Here is a 19,442-nt window from a genome sequence, read left to right as displayed (position 1 = left end):
TTAGACCATTTTTTAAAAAACTTTGTAAATGTTCCAACAAAATCAGGAAATCAAGAAAATTTCAATTAATCGACCAGAAACTAAAAAAGAAAAGACGTAATACTACGAAACATCACTGTACTACCTCTTTTCCCCTTAATTTAAATTGTACCAAAATATTATCTGAAAATTTACACAACAACAATGTTCTTCCTTTGCACCACTTGCACCATTTATGCTGGAAGCTACTCCACACAAAACCAAATATTGTGCCAAAAATTCCACATTGCAGGATATTTTATGAGGTTAAGCAGTGAAGGATGAGGTGTATATTTTGGACGCTTCATTGGTCAAGCTGTGAAAAATATCCCAATTAGAGATTCCTTTTTCACCTTGCTACAAAGTACTTCCTTGTGGCAAATTGCCTGCTCTTTTGTAACTCCTGCACTAAAGTTGTGTGCCGCCACTTAATTTATTGCTGATGATACAAAAGTCCTGGGCATGAGCGTGTATGTCCCCCGTATGGGAGGCAGTGATATATGATGCTTGGAAAATTGTGTTGTCCATGCTGTACGATTTTACGAAATCCAACTGATGCAATTTAATATATATTTACCCATTAAACAAGCTAAATTGCACCCAAAGAAAAGCTAGGTGGTGATAAAAGGTAAACATTTATGCTAATTCATGTTCTACAACATAAATAGCCATATGTTGTGCTATTTTAATAACCAATTAAATAAATGGACTTAAGGAAATTTTGTTAGATTTTTTTTTAAAATTTAAGTTAGAGAGCATAAAATTGCATTTTTTATTGATTTAAAAAATTCGAAACTTTTAACATAATAACGCTCATTTTCAGAAGTTGGCTATGACCCTAATAAATTTCCACAATACCAACTAAACTGATTGGTCATATTCAGGACAAAGGACATCCAAGGATCATTTTTCCTACCATAAAGCGACAAAAGAAATATGATGAAAAATAAAACAAGAGAAAAACTATTCCTTTGAACTCATTACCATGCGTCACAATGGAAATCAGACAGCTTGAACTACAAACATGAAGAAAGCTTTTTAACATAAAAGTCATGTGCAAATGACACCAAGAGTATATAACATCAATTTTTCTCAATTTAAGTTTTCCTCTGTCTAATGGAAATCCCAGATAAACTACAAAAAGAACAAATCTCTCTTGTCTTATCTCCATAAATCCCGGATTAGATGTACCTATTCTATTTCACTTCCCACAAACATTCATTCATTGACTTTAGCAATGGAGATTCTTGAGGGGGTTGAGATGTAATTCCCTAAAAGAGTTATTTTCTCCTCGCACTCGATGAGTTTTACGTGCTTCTGCCTCACAGCTTCTTAGGCATGCTGTTAGTCTATGTTGGAATATTTACTCTAAATGAAATTTTGCTACATTATACATATCGTGTACGTATACATTCATATACATATGTTTTGAAATTCCTTAAAATATTTATTGGAATAGTTAAATTCAAAAAGGAGCATACCTTGAGAAAATTTAGTGAGAAGTTTCTGCTTAATAAAATCTACTTTTAGGACTTTTAGTAGAAAATATTAAAATTAGGAAAATGTTGAAAATCTCTTGGCATTTAGGATTTATGAAACAATCTGTTTATTCATACTCTATGTAGTATACTACTGATTTCCTACACATGACTGCATAAAGATTCCTTTTTATCCTTTTATAGATAAAACTCTGGGAGCACAAAGCTCACATATCTAACTTATCTCTGTATATGGAATAAAGAAATAAGTTTTCCCCTGTTGTACAGAGGGGGTGGGATTGTAAAGTTCCAAGTGTGGATTAAGTTATCTTGGATGGGACAAATAATGTAAAGTGCCATATAAACTTGGTTCTTGCACAAGAAAGTGATAACTCTGTGAGAAATTGACTTTCTTCATTGGTACCTTTTAAACTTTGCAATAGATCCTCCAGACGTGCGTCTTTTCTACAATCAAAAATCCAACTCAATTCACAATAAATCCCAAAGGATTTCCACACTACAGATTATGTGAGAAGAACTTGACGAAGTAAATTTGAGAATATTACTAATTCAAGGAATTCAAGTAATCAACCTTGGTTGGAATATTTCTCAAGAATTTAGTAGGTCAGAGATAAGGGAAAAGTATTTATGCATATTTTAGTTAGTTGGACATGGAAGTCCTTTACTCGGAATTTATTGTGATAATTGAAGATGAATTCTGTAGAAAATTATTCAAACTGACTCTTCAGTGTAGCCGGTTTATATTGTATTACACGAGGTAAATTGTCGCTTCGCTCCAATTTACCTCGCCCCGCTTCGCGGGGATTTGTTGCGCTTCGCGCAAATTTTAGAGGAAAAAAAATTGTGATGGTTTGATTGAGGCCACTTATAAATCCCGGAGAAAAATTTCGGAAAGAGAAGAAATCATTTTCATACAACACTTTAGGCGCCAGATTCAAAAATTTGCAAAAACTGCATGAAATCTCTATGGGGGCTACCTGAAGGGGGGCTTTGGGGGGAAAATGAATACGGCCATCTGAAACCGCCTGTTATAAGGGGCCTCTGTACCAAATTTCATCGCGATCGGACAAACGGTGTGGATTTGTATAGAAAAGTCGGAACGACGATTACCAACAAACAGGCCTTTCTTTATTATATAGATAGTTTTATGTACTATGATAATAATATTAAGTTGCTATCATACTCATAACTCTTGCAAGACATAAAATGTTATTAGTTGGGATACATATTCCCGGGGAACCATGTAAGGCTTACACAAGTTTTGTCTTTACACAGTCTTATCCCTTTTTAGACAATAAGGTCGTCCTATATGATCTCTAGCAATTCCTTGAAATTGCTTAATTTATCACTATTCTTTTAAAGTTCTTTATAGATTTTTAGTGCATAAAAAAGGCGTAATTTGTTTTTATTTTTATAAAAATCAAATGAATCCGGTTTAAAGAAGAGTTTAAAAACTTCCTCCTTGAAATAAGAAGGATTTTGGTCAAGAGCTAGCTTCTCTAGAAAATTTTAAATTAGATTTTGCAAATATTTCTCAATAACAAAAAATTCAAAACATACATATCTGTGTTATTTTCCCGTAATCGGATGGAAAAAGAAATGCTAACATAAAAGCTCCTTGACTTAGCTCATTTATTCAGTTCCAAAATAAATCCGTCAATTTAGTTTCACAAGAAAACAACGTTTCAACCATGAAAGGGTTTAATTTCATATTTGTAAAATTAAATTTTCAAAATTGGCAGTATTTAGTAAATTACCGTCAAGCTGCAAAAGCATAACTGCCTCCCCATTCACATCGTCTGTGGTGTTTATTCCTTTGTACAGAGAGAAATTTATAGTGTAACAAAGTTCAGTTCTTATGTACAGACAGGGTGCACAAGGAGAGTAAAATCTTGTATGCTTTCTCAACACAAATCACAATTATGGTAAAAGCTGCCTCTTCCTTTATTTGCCGAATAAACATGTTGAATGTTTTCTATATATCAAGAATTTATCATTTATTTATTACATGGCGGAGTAATTTTGTGGGTGGGTATATAGCTGCAGTAGGATGCTCCCGCATGAACAAATTAGATAATGGAGCCTATATGTTGGCAATCCTTTACACAGGACGCGTACACCTCAAGCGGCAAATGGGGAATTTCTATCAGCACTGGGAGTACATATACATCTTCCCCAAACTGCCGGGAATACAGCAAATTGGGAGTAAAAATTCGGAGGGAGAGCGAATGGTGTAGTATTGCTATTTGTATATTGGCACAATGTATCGAATTATGATGCTGAATTTATCCTCATCTCGATGGTGCGGTTCCTCCTCAAGGATACCCATCACTCAGGCGTCTCAATTTCAAATATATACACCCCACAAGAGTGTGGGAATCAACACAACAAGCTCCGTAACGAACTTGAGAGGAATAACAAGTCAATTTCTTCAATTTTTCTCTGGGCCCTCAACATCATAGTCATCCACCTCCCTGTCATTCCCGTGGCATCTTCCCTATATGTATGTATGTTATTGACGATGGTAGGTACACTGCCACTAGAGATAGCACAAGGAGGGAACTTCTATGTTTGAGATGTTCGCCCTAAAGCACTACATTCGCCTTGCCGTACACATCTTTAGCTGTACCACGACTTCCATCCACCTCGTAGCGCGATATGTACAAATTTTGGGGGAGGCGGAGGGGGGAGGGAATGTTTCTCCAGAAAGAAGACAAGCAAAGTTAGTTAAAGTCTCCCCAATTCCACATTGATGTGGTTTCACATTCTTTCCTGTTTGTCGTAGGCAAACAACAATCCCTCATTGAGGGCCAAGGAAGTGGCTTCATGGCGCCTCTAGGGATGACCGCTGGAAAACACCAACCTACGACATTACAGCATCCCAAACCAGAATTGTACGTTTGCAGAAGCAACATTTCTTTTAACATGTTGTGGAGTTTTTCCTCATGATCAATGAAAAGCAATGAATAAGGCTAAATCAACATCCCTACAATGTTCTGTTACCAAACATCTTGTTTGTATGTTCTCATTTCTTAATGAAAAATGTTTTTTTTTTTTGGATAAAAATGTTACTTTGGACATCAAAGCTCATTTTAATATATTTTTTACTATATTTTTGATGACTTGGAATTTTTAGTATACATAGCATAAAGCTCTGGAAAAAAATCCACCTACAAACATCCATCGACTGTCAGGTAAAACATTACGGGTTAAGCTTGGCATGGAACCAGAGTGAATCTTTTTCAATTGAAATTTTCACTTTTGGCACAGTACCAATACTTGGTCAGAGATTTAGGACAAAAATTTGGGGGGAGTAGGAGAGACTTTAGGGCAGCCATTTAAGGCGCCAAACAACTGACTATTGAATTTTATCGACACCTCCACATTAGGAATTGGGACATTACATGCCACAAATTGTTTGAAACCAATGAATTTTCCGACAAATGCATTCTGTGGCTAAAAAACACGCAGAACAATGTTCGGCTTCTGCAGCATATTTTTGTGGTTTAAGGTGAGTGATTTAAGGAATTTAATGGAAGGAAATTATAGAAGAATTTTTAAATTAAACAGCTTATTAGTTAATAATCTCACATTTCTCTTATTTATCATGAAATCTTAACTCATATTAACACTAAACTCCCCTCCCTAAAAGAAACTTCACGTTCATCACGCCAAGCCACATCTAAATCCTACTCGTTTATTCATTTCCTGAAAATCACGTCACCCCTTTGGGGGCTGTCAACCCCCACGGGCTGACGAGCCTGGAAAATGTGGCGCCTTCTCGACAGCTTCCCCAAAGTAATCGGTAATTGAATCGATTTAACTAAATTAGTTACACAACGTTATTCGTGCAGAGTGTCGTGAAATGTGATGTGCTTAGAATTTTCGGTGTTGGCTGGAAAACGCACAACACTGAACATTCAATTGGTACTTACTCCCCATCGCGCCCCCAACCACGGATCCCAAGGAGCCAAACCTGCAAAAGCCACTAAATCCTCCCGTACTGAGGCAAAGCAATGTCATGAAGTGAATGGGGATCGTTATTTGAAACAGTTCTCTCCCCTTTCTCCATCCATGGGAATGAGAAACTATTGCTTGAACGAAAAGCGAACAAATTTTCACCCCATGTAGTCCCCTTGCTACCGCTTTAGTGTCTTTGACAACTAATGTTGAATGCTAAATTCTGTTACGCAATTAATTAGGAAAATTTATCTGCGGAATGAAGCAATTTGCGTCAAATAAAATCTATGTAATAATTTATGCTTAATGAAAACACGACAGCCCAAAGTGCTCCGTCGTTTTCCTCAGAAGAGGTGTGCTGTAGCGAGCGCAGGTGAATTTTTACCTAAAATGCCATAAATAGTATACCTTTATCGTGAACTTACTGCATAAGTTTATTGCTAAAGTTGAACACATCAGTCATCATTTAAACATGAAAAATGCGATGCTCTCTTTATCAGAACTCTTGCATATTTTGCTTCAACAATAGATTACTTTTCCTTTAAGTAAATTAAAATCACGTAAAACTTTACTTAAAATTAAATCAAAAGCTCTTAATTATACCTTAAGGTACTATAATGAGAAAAGCTTCAACTGCATCACTCCATTATCTTAATAAATGCTGCAACTTCTAAGAATTTTGCGGTATACTTCACAAATGTTATGTACAAAACAAATCCTTACGCCGTGGCTTTTTCTTCCCACTACACATTTTATACCCTCTAGCATCATTATCCTTACATTGCACATTTGCGAAAAGTGGATTGTATACCATAATTACCATGTTTAATAATTTACATAGCCATTTCTTTTCCATGCTCTATCCCAAGCTTGTAGAATAAAGATTCATTGCAAGACTTTACTACAAAATTCCTACAAAGTACAAAATGAGCTATAAAGTAATTAAGTAAAAAGTAAGCATCAAAGGCAACATGGGGCGCTCTCTTCCGACCAAATTACTCATTCGATCCATTTCCTAATTTATAAAAGACTTCTGCCCATTTATTTTTTAAGGGAATTTATTCTATGATATTTTGAAGCAAATTATAAAACTCTTTACTAAACGAAGAAAAAGAAATCTTCGCTTTGGAAGGATCTCCTCTCCGTCTCTTTTTCCCTTCATTTATAAAAATTTTTAAATCATAAATCTAAAAATTAAAATTAAAAAATTAAAAAATTAATGACATATTTACTTAAACATCCTTAATAATGAAATGAAAGCTAAATGACTTTCATTAATTAATCAAATTAATCAAATTAGTTACTGGCGGACAGTGGCGCGGGATAGGGACAGTGGAGGAGGATCCTCGATCAGGCCAAGGCTGGAGACCAGCTGTAGTGCCGGTTAAGTAAGTAATCAAATTAGTTAATTCATTAAATTTTTCCAAGAAAAGAGATAATTTCTTTTCAGTCTTTTAATAAGTTTAGTTGGTAAAAAAACTAAAATTTTAATAACAATACCGTAGTCCATCAATAATTTCGGTTATTCCGCAATGAGGGTTCATAAAATTACTTATCTTAGGTTAGCTTTAGTTGAGTAAGAACGGCCTTATTTTTTTTTTTAGAAAGTCTTCCATGAAACTCAAAATGGCTTTTCCAAGGGATTTTTAATTTGCGAATATTTTGGTTTTTTTTTAGAGAATCATTCGAATATATTTTAGAAGATCTGAATATTTTTCTTCACAGGAACATCTTTTGCTAAAAACCTATAAAGACTCAAAACCGAAAGAGAAATCCAAAAACGTATTTAGAAATCTTTGGTTTGAATTTAATCTTTTTTTTGGGGTTCAATTTACTACATTTAGCACTAATTTAGTTCTTTTAGATTTGAATTTAGTTTTTGTAGTCTTTAATTTTTTCCTCAATTTTTGCTGTTTGAGGTCTGAAAACGAAATATTTTACGGTTTGAATTTAGTATTATTTTATGGGGTGAATTTAGTACTCTTCGGCTTACTTTTCTGCTTGATTTAAGTCTTTTTATGCTTAAATTAAACACGCATAAGTTAAATACGCAATAGACGTATACGTAACCATTTTTTAGGCTTCCAAAAACCCCCCTTTGACTTTTCTTTCGATTTTCATTTTCATTAAAAAGTATTTCTTTGAACTGCATCAATTCAATTTAAAGTCTTCTTAATGCTCTTGCTAAATTGTAAAATCTGCTAATTCTTATCGAATTTCGAACAGACCTAGCCGTTTTTACAATCTAGTATACGAGACTTAAATAATATTTATCTCTCACTCACAAATATTTAAGATTAAACTGAGCCTTACCTTTACGTTTTAAGTACCTGTGCCTGACTTTTTTTTTGAGGGGTTTTTGGCTTATCACAATTTTTGGGTGAAAATGCTTGGGCTTTTAATGCTGATGCCTCATCCTGACAAATGCCAAGCAATGCCAAAGTGAAAAAGAGAGAAAATCACAGAAGGAAATTAAATTTTCTGCTTTGCTTCATCCTTCCGACTCATTTTACATTTTATGTATCAACATTTTTTTTTCCAGCAAACTAGGCTATTACTTTTATTGCCCATGGAGCCACACACTTTGTCTTCTTGTGGACATGTTGTCTCTCATTGAAAATAATTATGTCACACCCTCCGAATGGGGCTCACACGAGAGCCGTAGTCGTTGGGAAAATATTCAAATTTAGGGGTTGCTGCATACCTCCCCCTTTTTTGTTCCATTCCATTATAATTTCCTTCTTTTCCTCCTCGCCTCTGCGTGTCCTTTACACAGCATTCCGCGGCTGTTGCTGTGCGAGTGTGTGACATTGCGATGAGGTTGCGGGAAGACTTTGAAGATCCCTTTTTATCCCGGAAAACTCGCGAAATTTCAATGCAAAAATTTATATATAATTAAAGTGAAGCCCGAGGATACATTTTAATTGGATGTTCCGATGAAATTACTTCGTGAAATTCATTCTCATCCATGAGTTTTAACAAATTCAATATAAATTGATATCAAAATACATTCTCGAAAGAACTTCTTCAATGTGAAAACTTTATAATAATTAATGCAATTAGTGCTTTTCTTTCCCAATTTTCGCGAAAGTTGAGATTTTTGTGAATGCGAAGTGTGACGGTTAACGATTTTCTATTTTCAAACTTTTTTACTTCTCAGCCATCTAGTGGGCAATTTCTCAGACTCAACTTTAGTGTTAAAAGACAGAGAATCTCATACGACATATTCATGGACAATCTACACTTTCTTACGCATAAAATCTGCAGACATTGTGACAGATTTCAGGTGGAAATCAGCATTTGTGTTTTGATGGGAAGAAAAAGTCGCAAGAAAAGAAAGATAAATCATCGGCGGGTGTTATTTTGCATTACATTTGTGAGTGGTAGCTGTGAGGAAAATTGTAAATTGCTGTGGAATTCAACAGTGAATTGTGTGAGACGTCGATTTGCTACAAGAGGTGGGTGGAAATGCATGTGGATATTGCGGAAAAGGCTCCGCGAAAATTGGCTTGCATCGGGGTCTGGTGGAATTTTTTGTTTGAAGCCCCCACGGAGAAAACCGTTAGGACGGTGTTTTCGTGCAATAAAATAAGGCCGAAGCTGCGGATTCTGAAAGAATTGTGCCAAATTGGGGCCCGTGAGAAAGGTTCCTGCTGCGACGTCCCAAATAACTCGCGTGAAAGCCATAAATACGTCGCATTTCTCGCGATAATAAAAACTCCCTCGCTTGGGCGGCCAAACAGAACTCTCCTCTTCCCAAATTGGGACGAATTTACCTGCAAAATACATTGAAAAGGGACCCCCTCTGGGGGGCAGCTGGTTCGCCCAACCAGGAAGTTGCTCAATTGACGGGTGAATCAGAATCTCAATTCTATAAAGCAAAATTAGTGCAGAGGTAACAACGACACTGCGCATGGCGACGGCGTCCAAAGAAAAATCTTCAATGTCGCGTAAATACAGTAAATAATGTAGAGCAGGAAGTTGGGGCAATTTCGCTTTTATGTCTCGATTGTTTGGCGATCAATTACCCACGAAAATTCCAATTAGGCCTAAAATCTCGTCTCAATCGTTCGCAAGCGCAACCCCGTCCAACTATTTCCATCCTCTTGCACGGTTTGTGCCTCAAAGTTTCGGTGAAATTTTAAAAATTTCAAATATTTCAATTAAGTTTTCCGTTACAAATTAAAGGAGTAGTCATTTTGGGAGTCCCACGTTGAGGTGTCTTAATTCTAAAAGAATTCTTATAAGAATCATATAGGAATGCGTTAAAAGTAAGACAGAGCGTAAGATTTTTCTTTTATGTTTTTCCTAATGTTTGAAGTCATTCATTAAGTTTTTTTTAATTGGGGTTATGTTCTTTACGTTACAACAATTTTTTAACGCTTTTAGCTTCATTTTTTATACGTCAGTCTTAAAGTTTTCTCCTTTTTAGCTTTACTGTATTTGTACAGCTTTTTAGAATCTAATGGAGTCACAAATGAGCATAAATTAGAATCAGTCTATTAACACTTGGAGGACCCAACATTTGGCACAACGCGGAGGATCAAATTGGTAATAAGTACCAGTTGATAAAATATGTTCAATAATTAATTATTAATCAGTTTATTGAACAAGGATCGAAAGTTTTACTAATTCTCAATCTACTTCAAGCATTCCTGCACCGAATTACTAAATATTTAATTGAGAAAATCGTCACTAAAAAAAAATTGCGTTGAATCTATGCAAAATTGCCAATTCAAATGACTTTTTTAGCTACAATTTTACTTAATTTATTATTGCGCCTAAATCATCACAAACTTTGATTCTTCAAGTAACTTTTTAGTCACTTCCGGTAATAAAATTAGTCCATATTAATGATTTTCACCGAGGAAAAGTGAACAAGAATACTTTATTTGGGAAATATGGGGATGCATAACCTCAAAACTAACAATAAGGCTAAAAAGTATGAGATTTTGACTGGTACTTATTACCAATTTGATCCTCCACGTTGGATTCTGACTTTGACCTCAATTATCTTCCAAAGAAAAGACTTTTCTCGAGATTTTCTTTCTGCTATCTTAAAGTAATTAAAATTCCCTACACATAGATGCTAAATTCATCGAGATAAGTCCAATAGATTTTATTTTGTGACGATTTTAAAGTTCCAATTGGTAGCAATTACCAGTAAAGTCCTCCGAATGTTAATAAAAAAAAAAACTTTGAATATGGCTAGTCCGGCTAAAGCGTAATCGCTTAAGACCTTTAGATAAGTCGGCCGTCTAAATCTTAAGTCTAAATTTTGCCATATCTCCGGTTCTTCTTGTCTAGGCTTCAGTAACTTAGATCTTCATAAAGTTTTAAGCAAACTCTATTCAAGCTCTACTACATCGAAATAAAGATAGAACCACAAAGTAACTTAAAAATAAAAAAAAATCGAGCCTGGATAAAACTAAACCAGTTACTGATCTAAGAACATCTAAGCTAGATCCTAGAACTGCCTATCCCGGAATGTTTAAAAATAAAAGATCTTTTAAAATCCATTAATTTCAAACTATTTCACAATTTTTTAAAGAAATAAAAAAAAGAATTAGAAAATATCTTGATTTATATATGACTGAAATATTCCCGAAAGTTTCAATGAAATCTCCCAACCCTAACACCGCCTCTAATGCCTCTCGCGAAGTAGACTTTTTGGTATTCCGAAATTGCCACTGCCTGATGCAGTCGCGGGCTGTGAAGCTCCCTTGAGAGCCAGAGAAACGCAATCCATTCACTCTGGGGCACTCGGTTGGGCAAAAGAGTGTTATTTCGTGGACTAAAATAGATTTTCCTTCTGTATCCACTTACCCGGCAGATCGGGAGCAGAGTGTCAGTGAATTCGAAGCAGACATCTCCGTGTGAAATTCCAGCGTGGGGCAATGGAAGAGGACACGGAATTCAAGAAGTTGCCCGTTGAGGAACGATGCGTCCACAAGCTGTGGAAGGCTCGTGTCTCTGGCTATGAGGATGCGACAAAACTCTTCCGGGAATTTGATGATGAAAAGTCACCGGAATGGAACAAATTTGTCGGATTGGTGAAGAAGTTTGTCGTGGACAGCAATGTCATGGCACAGGAGAAGGGCCTCGAGGCCACATTGGCCTTTGTTGAGAATTGCGGCTTTGCCAGCAGGACTGTTGGGGAGGTAAGTCCTTTGCTTTGATCCCTTCCAAATAAATAGCATACTTATCGGAAATCTCTTCAGCTTATCCCAATAAGATTTTTTTTATCAAACTCTAATTCGAAAAGGAAAAGAATCACGCTGGAGTTATTTTTGTAAATCTAATCAACCCACCAAGACTAAATTTCTTTTAACACAGACCCACCATAATTTCTTTTTTATCAAATTGTTGCAATAAAATTTATTAAAAGCTCAAAGAGTGGGCACTTATCACGCCCTATTAGAGGTCTGTTTTCATTTTTCGATTTAATTGCGGCATGTTTGCTCTAAAAGTCTATTCATATTAACCCTCCGTACGCCAAGTGCGATCCACTCACGCACATAGCAATAAGGGGTACGTGAGGGACCCTGAAGAATTTTTTTTGAAGATTATCAAATATGTGGCTAAATATGTTTTTATTTTGTTATTTTTAAAGTCTAAAAAATCTGTTCACGTTTCGGAATATTTAAAAAGACAAAAATTACTAAAGTGACGTCATTTTATACGTTTTTGGGTAAATTGGCTAATCCCAATATTATATTTATTTCAACTGGAATCCTTTTACATAGAATATAATTTTACAAAAATAAACAAATGCAAAGGAATCCAGGATAAGAATGGCAGAGCTTTGCAGCTGTTGAGCAATCTAAGTCCAGTCTAATTACAAATTACAATAGTATTTATCCCTCACCAATCCAGAATATTTCCAAAAAAACTATCTTACAAATTATTCGAATTATTGGCTAATATTCAAATGATTCGCCAAAGAAATTTAAATAGGTATTAGTTCTAAACCTAAAAATGTTTAATTCAAACGAAAAAAGGACTTAAATCAAGTCGAAAAGTAGTAAATTCAAGCCGAAGAGTTGTAAATTCAAGCCAGAATTCAGCTCAAAGAAAGACTAAATTCAAGACGAAAAATATTAGGTTTTCTGTCCTACAGCAGCACAGATTGAGAAACAAAACTTTAAGAAAAAAATTAAAGCTTAAAAAATTATTTAAATTCAAGTAGAAAAATCTTTAAGTCATTTAGCCAAAATATATTTATGTGAGGAAGAAAATTCAGATCTTAGGAAATATTCGAATACTTCACTAAAAAAAAACCAAAATATTCGCGGGATAAAAACCCCTTGGCTGTTCCGAAAAAAAATTAAATCAATTTGTTCAATGGATTTTTTTTTGCAATATGTAAAAGAAAGTGAAAAATGACGTCATTCTTAAAAAAACAAATATCTAATTTAATCGTTTAAAAAAGAACAACCAATTATCACTTAATCTAAAAGTTTATGAATTAAGACATACTAATTTTTATAGACAAAGTATTTCATTAAGAAAATAAATAATTTGGCTTATTCTATATATAAAAAAAAGAAGAAAATTAAAAATTCATTTCTTTAATCATTTTCATTACCTAATGAATTTTTATTGATCATATAAACGTGAAATTTTAAAGTAAATCTTCTCACAGATTATTAAAGAATTAATTCTCTCTAAACACAAATTCTTATAAAACAAATCAAGGTAGATAAGTCAGCCACCTACATACCCCCTCTTTGGCATACGAAGGGTTAAAATGTTTTGCACATTCCTTGCATTTGATTTTACCGGCCTAAAACATTCTCATCAACGGCAGTGAGAACACGGTTGTGCTGTTCTCATGATGTTTATGCAATAATATGCTGAAAATAAAGAGGCGTATGGGTCAGAATATTCTTCCTCTGTTCTCTCCGCTCACTCTCACACATTAATTTAAAACAATTTTAACTGTAAATAAGAAAGCAAACCACGCAGATCCAGGTATATCATAGAATGCAATGTGTGTGTGTGGATTAAAAAACATTGCAAATGTGCAGCAAATACATATTTTAATTTATATTAATCCATCATTTAACGCGTGATTTCCCTGGCAAATGCTATTCACACACAAAAAGCAGAAGAAGATAAAAAATTTCTCTTTCTGTAATGGCGCGAAAATTTGCAGGTAATGTCGGGCATTGTGTCCAAGTGCATTGGAGCACCTAAAGCAAAGACAAAAGATCTTGCCGTTCAAATATCTCTCATGTACATTGAGATTGAGAAGCAGGAAATGGTGATGGAGGAATTGATAAAGGGGATGGAGAATAAGAATCCAAAAATAGGTGCGGCGTGTATTGCCGCCACGACGCTGGCACTCCGGGAATTCGGGTCAAAGGTGATTGCGGTGAAGCCGATTGTGAAGAAAATAGCCACCTTGCTGAGTGATCGGGATAAGAATGTGCGCGATGAGGCGAAGGTGTTGACAATTGAGATTTATCGGTGGATCGGTGCTGCACTCAAGACGCAACTAACATCCGTTGCGGATGTGCTGATGAAGGAGCTCGATGGGGAGTTTGAGAAGATGAAAAATGACAAACCCGAACCAACGCGGTATTTACGGTCGCAGCAGGAGAAGGCAGCTGTTGCAGCAGCTGCCGCCCACGCGGATGATGCGGAAGATGGGGAGGAGGGTGATGAGGGAAATGTGAGTCGTGAAGTTGATCCACTTGATTTGGTGGATCCCGTGGATATTCTGTCGAAGATCCCAAAAGATTTCTACGAGAAGGTTGAATCGAAAAAGTGGCAGGAGCGAAAAGAAGCTCTGGAGTCCATTGAGAAGCTCGTGCAGCATCCAAAACTCGAATCCGGTGATTATGGGGAACTCATAAAGGTTCTCAAGAAGATCCTAACAAAGGATACTAATGTCGTCCTTGTTGCATTATCAGGGAAACTCATAGCAGGACTCGCGAAAGGTTTAGGGAAGAAGTTCTCTCCGTATGCCGTTGTGTGCATTGCGGCAATTCTCGAAAAATTCAAAGAAAAGAAAGCAAATGTTGTGTCAGCACTGCGGGAGGCAATTGATGCCATTTATCCATCGACAAATTTGGATGCAATCCAGGAGGATATCCTGGAGGCGTTGAATAATAAGAATCCCAGTGTGAAGTCAGAGACAGCCTCATTCCTGGCGCGCGCCTTTACAAAAACCCTCCCGACGGTTCTCAATAAGAAATTGCTTAAAGCGTACCTAACAGCCCTGCTGAAGACACTCAATGAATCCGATCCAGTGGTGCGTGATGCCTCAGCCGAAGCCATTGGGACGGCAATGAAGTTGGTGGGTGATAAGAATATTTCGCCATTCCTCACGGAAGTGGATGCCTTAAAAATGAATAAGATTAAGGAGTGCTGCGACAAGGCGGTTATTGTGATAAAGATAAGTAGTCCGAAGAAGGAGAGACCCGCAACGGCACCCCTGAAATCCGCCGCAGCACCCAAGGGGGGTTCAACGGAGCCTAAACCCGTGGCAAGACCCGCCACGGCGGGTGGGAAGAAGCCCGTGGTGAAGAAAGTTGGTGGGGGTTTGGCAAAATCCGGAAGTTTGGCCAAAGTTCCGGGAAAAATGTTACCCAGTGAACGGGATTTGTCGCAGGATGAGGTGGATGAGAAGGCGGCAGAACTCCTACCACCGGATATCCTTTCCGGGCTTGCTGATGGGAACTGGAAGACACGCTTGAGTGCCGTTGAATCCCTCATTGGGATTGTTGGGGATATTGATGCAAAAAGCGGCGTGTCGCAGGTTTTGACGCGTGTTGTGTTGAAGAAGCCCGGACTGAAGGACACCCACTTTCAGGTACTCAAGTATCGTCTTGATATCATTCGAACTGTGGCCGAAAGGATGCCCATTACGGTGACAACGTGTGATTATGCGGTGAATGATATTACGGAAAAGTTGGGCGATGCAAAGAGTAATGCATCCGCTGCGGCTGCCTTGACGGCCATTGCGGAGGCTATAACACTTGAGTATGTTGTCTCGAAGGTCATGTCTTTTGCCTTTGAGCAGAAATCCCCAAAAGTTCAGCAAGAATCTCTCGTGTGGGTGAATCAGGCTCTGCGGGAGTTTGGCCTGCAAATTAACCCCAAACTCCTCGTTGAAGATGCCCGGAAGGCAGTTCAGAGTATCAATCCGGCTGTTAGGGGAGCCGGGATAGCTCTACTGGGGACAATGTACCTCTTCATGGGTCAATCCCTCGTGGTGGCTTTTGAGGGGGAAAAGCCGGCGCTTAAGCAGCAAATTATGGCGGAATTTGAGAAGAACAGCGATCAGAGGCCACCAGTTCCAACGCGTGGGGTGAAGAAGAGTGCCAGCAAGGGATCTTTGTCTGACAATGAGTAAGTTTAGGTTTTTTCTTCCAGGGGCTGTATTCTCTAAGAGTGAAAAACTCTCGTGATAAACTCCCGAAGGCTTTTTGCAGGGAAAAAGTGAAGAAAACTTTACGTGAGCTTGATCCTTTAAGAAAATAATGCATCCGTGATAAACTCCCGTAAGATTTTCCCGGTTTTCACGTTTCTTTTAAAGCGCAAAAGCCTTCAGGAGTTTATCACGGGAGTTTTTCAATCTTAGAGAATTCATGCCCAGGAGCAAAGGACAAAGGGAATTTAACAAAAGAACTTTTCTCCTTGACAGGGATGATGGTGATGACGTCCAAGAGGTTGCTGTAACATCAACATCAGACCTCTTGCCACGCATTGACATCTCCCCGCAGATCACAGAGGCCCTTCTCAATGAGATGGCCGATAAGAATTGGAAGACACGCAATGAGGGCCTTATAAAGCTACAGGGAATAATTGCTGATGCAAAACTAATAAAGCCATCAATTGGGGACCTGCCTCAGGCCCTAGCTCACAGGATTGTGGATAGTAATGCAAAAATTGCCCAAATGGCCGTGGCAATTTGTGAGCAACTCGCAACGGCAATTGGTCCAGCGTGTAAGCAGCATATTCGTGTCTTATTTCCGGGTTTCCTTCATGGTTTGGGTGATATGAAGTCCTTCCTAAGGAATGCCTGCCTTGCTTGTATCAATACTTGGGGGGAGACGTGTGGGTACAAAGAGTTCTTCGAAGGGGAAATGATTGCTGAGGCCCTCAAAACGGGTGGTCCGGGTCTGAAGACAGAACTCTGGGGATGGTTAGCGGAGAAACTTCCGGATTTACCCGTTAAATCCATTCCAAAGGATGAATTGGTTGCATGTCTCCCCTATTTGTATGCAAACATCTGCGATAGAAATGCTGAAGTGAGGAAGAATGCAAATGACGCTGTTTTGGGTATTATGATTCATGTTGGGTATGATACGATGCTGAAGGCATTGGATAAGCAGAAACCGGCCTCGAAGAAGGACATTCAGGCAGCTCTGGATAAGGCCAGACCCAATTTACCCGTCAAACCGCTCCCAAAGGGGAAGCAACAGGCCCCAATTGCTGATGATCCCGTGAAGACAGTTCGTGGTGGGGGGCAGAAGGTGGGCAAACCAGCAGGTGGGGTCAATGCTAAGGCTCCAGCTGCAGCGTCATCACGCAAAAAGGACGAAGATGTCGACACATCGCCACTTTTGGCCATCAACAGCACAAAGAATCAGAGGTTGATTGATGAGCAAAAGTTGAGAGTGTTGAAGTGGACCTTCACGCAACCACGTGAAGAGTTCACGGAATTGCTTCGTGATCAAATGACAACGGCTAATGTGAACAAGGGGCTAATGGCTAATATGTTTCACGATGACTTCCGCTACCATCTCAAGGTGATTGATTCCCTAATTGAGGATCTCCCCGTGAATGAGAAGGCGCTCATTTGCAATCTTGATCTCATTCTCAAATGGATTTCGCTGAGATTCTACGATACAAATCCTTCGGTGCTGCTCAAGGGTCTTGAGTACCTAAGTATGGTGTTTCAGGTTAGTCTCTCGATCTGTCCCCAAAGATCCTTTTTACCCGAAAAAAAAAAGAAAGAAAGAAATCCTTTTGACAAATAAAATGTCTTTCATTTGAAGGTTCTTATTGACAATGAGTACATGATGGCTGAGAATGAGGGTAGTAGCTTCATTCCGCATCTCCTGATAAAGATTGGTGATCCAAAGGATGCCGTAAGGAATGGCGTGAGGTCGCTCCTTCGACAAATCTGCCTTGTCTATCCGTATACAAAACTCTCCACGTACATCATGGAGGGTCTAAAGTCGAAGAATGCTCGTCAACGAACGGAGTGTCTCGATGAACTGGGTTACCTCATTGAGGCATACGGGATGGCGGTGTGTCAGCCAACCCCACAGGCAGCACTCAAAGAAATAGCCAGACACATCTCAGACAGAGACAATTCCGTTCGTAATGCAGCTCTAAATTGCATTGTGCAAGCCTACTTCCTGTCTGGTGACAAAGTTTACAAGATGATCGGGCAGATCTCCGACAAGGACTCCTCAATGCTCGATGAACGTATTAAGCGAATGAAGAAGACGAGAGCGCTGAAACCTCCGGAGGTTGCTCCAGCTGGTAAAACCATTCAGCAAATACCGCAGCAGGAGATTAGAGAAACGGAAGAGTTGCCTTGTGAGGAGGAACTACCTCCGGAAGATGAGCAGCCACCGCAGCTGATAAGGTAAGTCAACAACTTTACCTTCCTTAATTATTGTTTCCGTTTTTAGGGATTCTTTCCTATTTGACTATGTAAATTTTCTAATCAAAACCGATATTTGAAGTCAGAGGAAAGGAGAGGTTTCAATTTTAATCATCTTGTTGATGTAGACTCAACTGCTCCACATTTAGAGAAGCTCTTGTAAGCTCCTTTCTTTATTTTCCTTGAAAATAATACAGATCTATCCTTGTTTGTTATGTGCCTATTCTAAATAGTCTTAGTTGGTCTTTACTTCATGGGAATTGTTGAGATTCAAGATTGTTGAGATGTTCTTAAAGGATCTTCTGCAATCAAATGTTTTTTGTCTGTATTCAGTTCATTTAACAGGTGTAGTCAAATAATTGGGTGAATAAACGGTTAAGAAATACTGAAGACTAACAGTGCTATTCGGAAAATAAACACATTTCATAACTTGAAATTTTTCAAAATCAACAAAAATACTAAATTTGCTATCCGAAAATTCTTTGGATTTTGAAGCTTAGACCATGTTGAAAATTGAAAGAATTCAAAGCTGGTCTAATGTCAAATTTCATAATTTTGTGTTTGAAAGAAAGTGCGGAGGTGCGTGGTTCAGCAAGAAAAGTCGGAAAATGTACGGAAAAACATCCCAATGATCGTTAAAATACACGTTTTTGTGAAAATTTCTGTGGAAGAAAGTGAAGGTAGGTGAAAATATGGTTTTGTGGTACGCGAATTTAAGATCAGTAAACATAACCTATTTCTCTTCTCCCGAAAACTCTTCCGGACGAATTTAATCCTTACGGGAGAGCCTCGCGTTATCTTTCAGGGATTCACGGGACTCACGGGTGGGCAGGATAGCTTCCATGGTAAGCAGGCCATTGAGTATGGGACGAAGATGTTTGGCGGAATGTCGCCAGGAAAAGGAGGAAAGACTCATCTAAATCTTCCCATCTTCAATAGGATGAAGGAAGCAAAAGAGGCAACAAATTGCGAAGCAACGGTTCCTAATCTATGTGCCACCTCCGCATGCTGCAAAAGCAATTTTTGAAGCTCTCGAAGGTGAAATTTCTCTGATAGTCTACATTAAGGAGGGTATCCCGCGGCAGGACATGGTACGCGAGAAGCATGCCCTTCTGCGGCAGGATAAGTCACGACTTGTGGGACCCAATTGTCCGGGGATTTGCACCTGATCGCTGCAAGATTGGTCTTATGCCGGGGCACATCCATCGACATCGGTTCTATCACATTCCGGAACAATCAGAGCTCTAATTCAAATAGTAATCATGTTAAAATCAATTTTTAAAATAAATTAATTGATTATCGAATAATGGAATTTTTTCAACAATTTAGGTCATTCT

At 38.0% G+C, this 19,442-nt stretch overlaps 1 protein-coding gene across 1 annotated transcript in view; it reads left to right on the top strand.

The window, feature by feature from the left end:
* The first annotated feature begins 8,763 nt into the window (after nt 1-8,763).
* LOC129791388 (protein mini spindles) overlaps nt 8,764-19,442 on the top strand; it is a 28,410-nt gene continuing 17,731 nt past the window's right edge. The window contains exons 1-5 of the mRNA XM_055829549.1: nt 8,764-8,935; nt 11,311-11,638; nt 13,636-15,836; nt 16,132-17,392; nt 17,489-18,087. Coding sequence (XP_055685524.1) covers nt 11,375-11,638; nt 13,636-15,836; nt 16,132-17,392; nt 17,489-18,087 — 4,325 coding nt within the window. The 5' untranslated portion in view covers nt 8,764-8,935; nt 11,311-11,374. The remainder of the gene's footprint in view (nt 8,936-11,310; nt 11,639-13,635; nt 15,837-16,131; nt 17,393-17,488; nt 18,088-19,442) is intronic.

Source organism: Lutzomyia longipalpis, chromosome 1 (genome assembly GCF_024334085.1).
Source record: "Lutzomyia longipalpis isolate SR_M1_2022 chromosome 1, ASM2433408v1".
Taxonomy (NCBI): Eukaryota; Metazoa; Arthropoda; class Insecta; order Diptera; family Psychodidae; genus Lutzomyia; species Lutzomyia longipalpis.
This window is presented reverse-complemented; position numbering and strand designations above follow the sequence as displayed.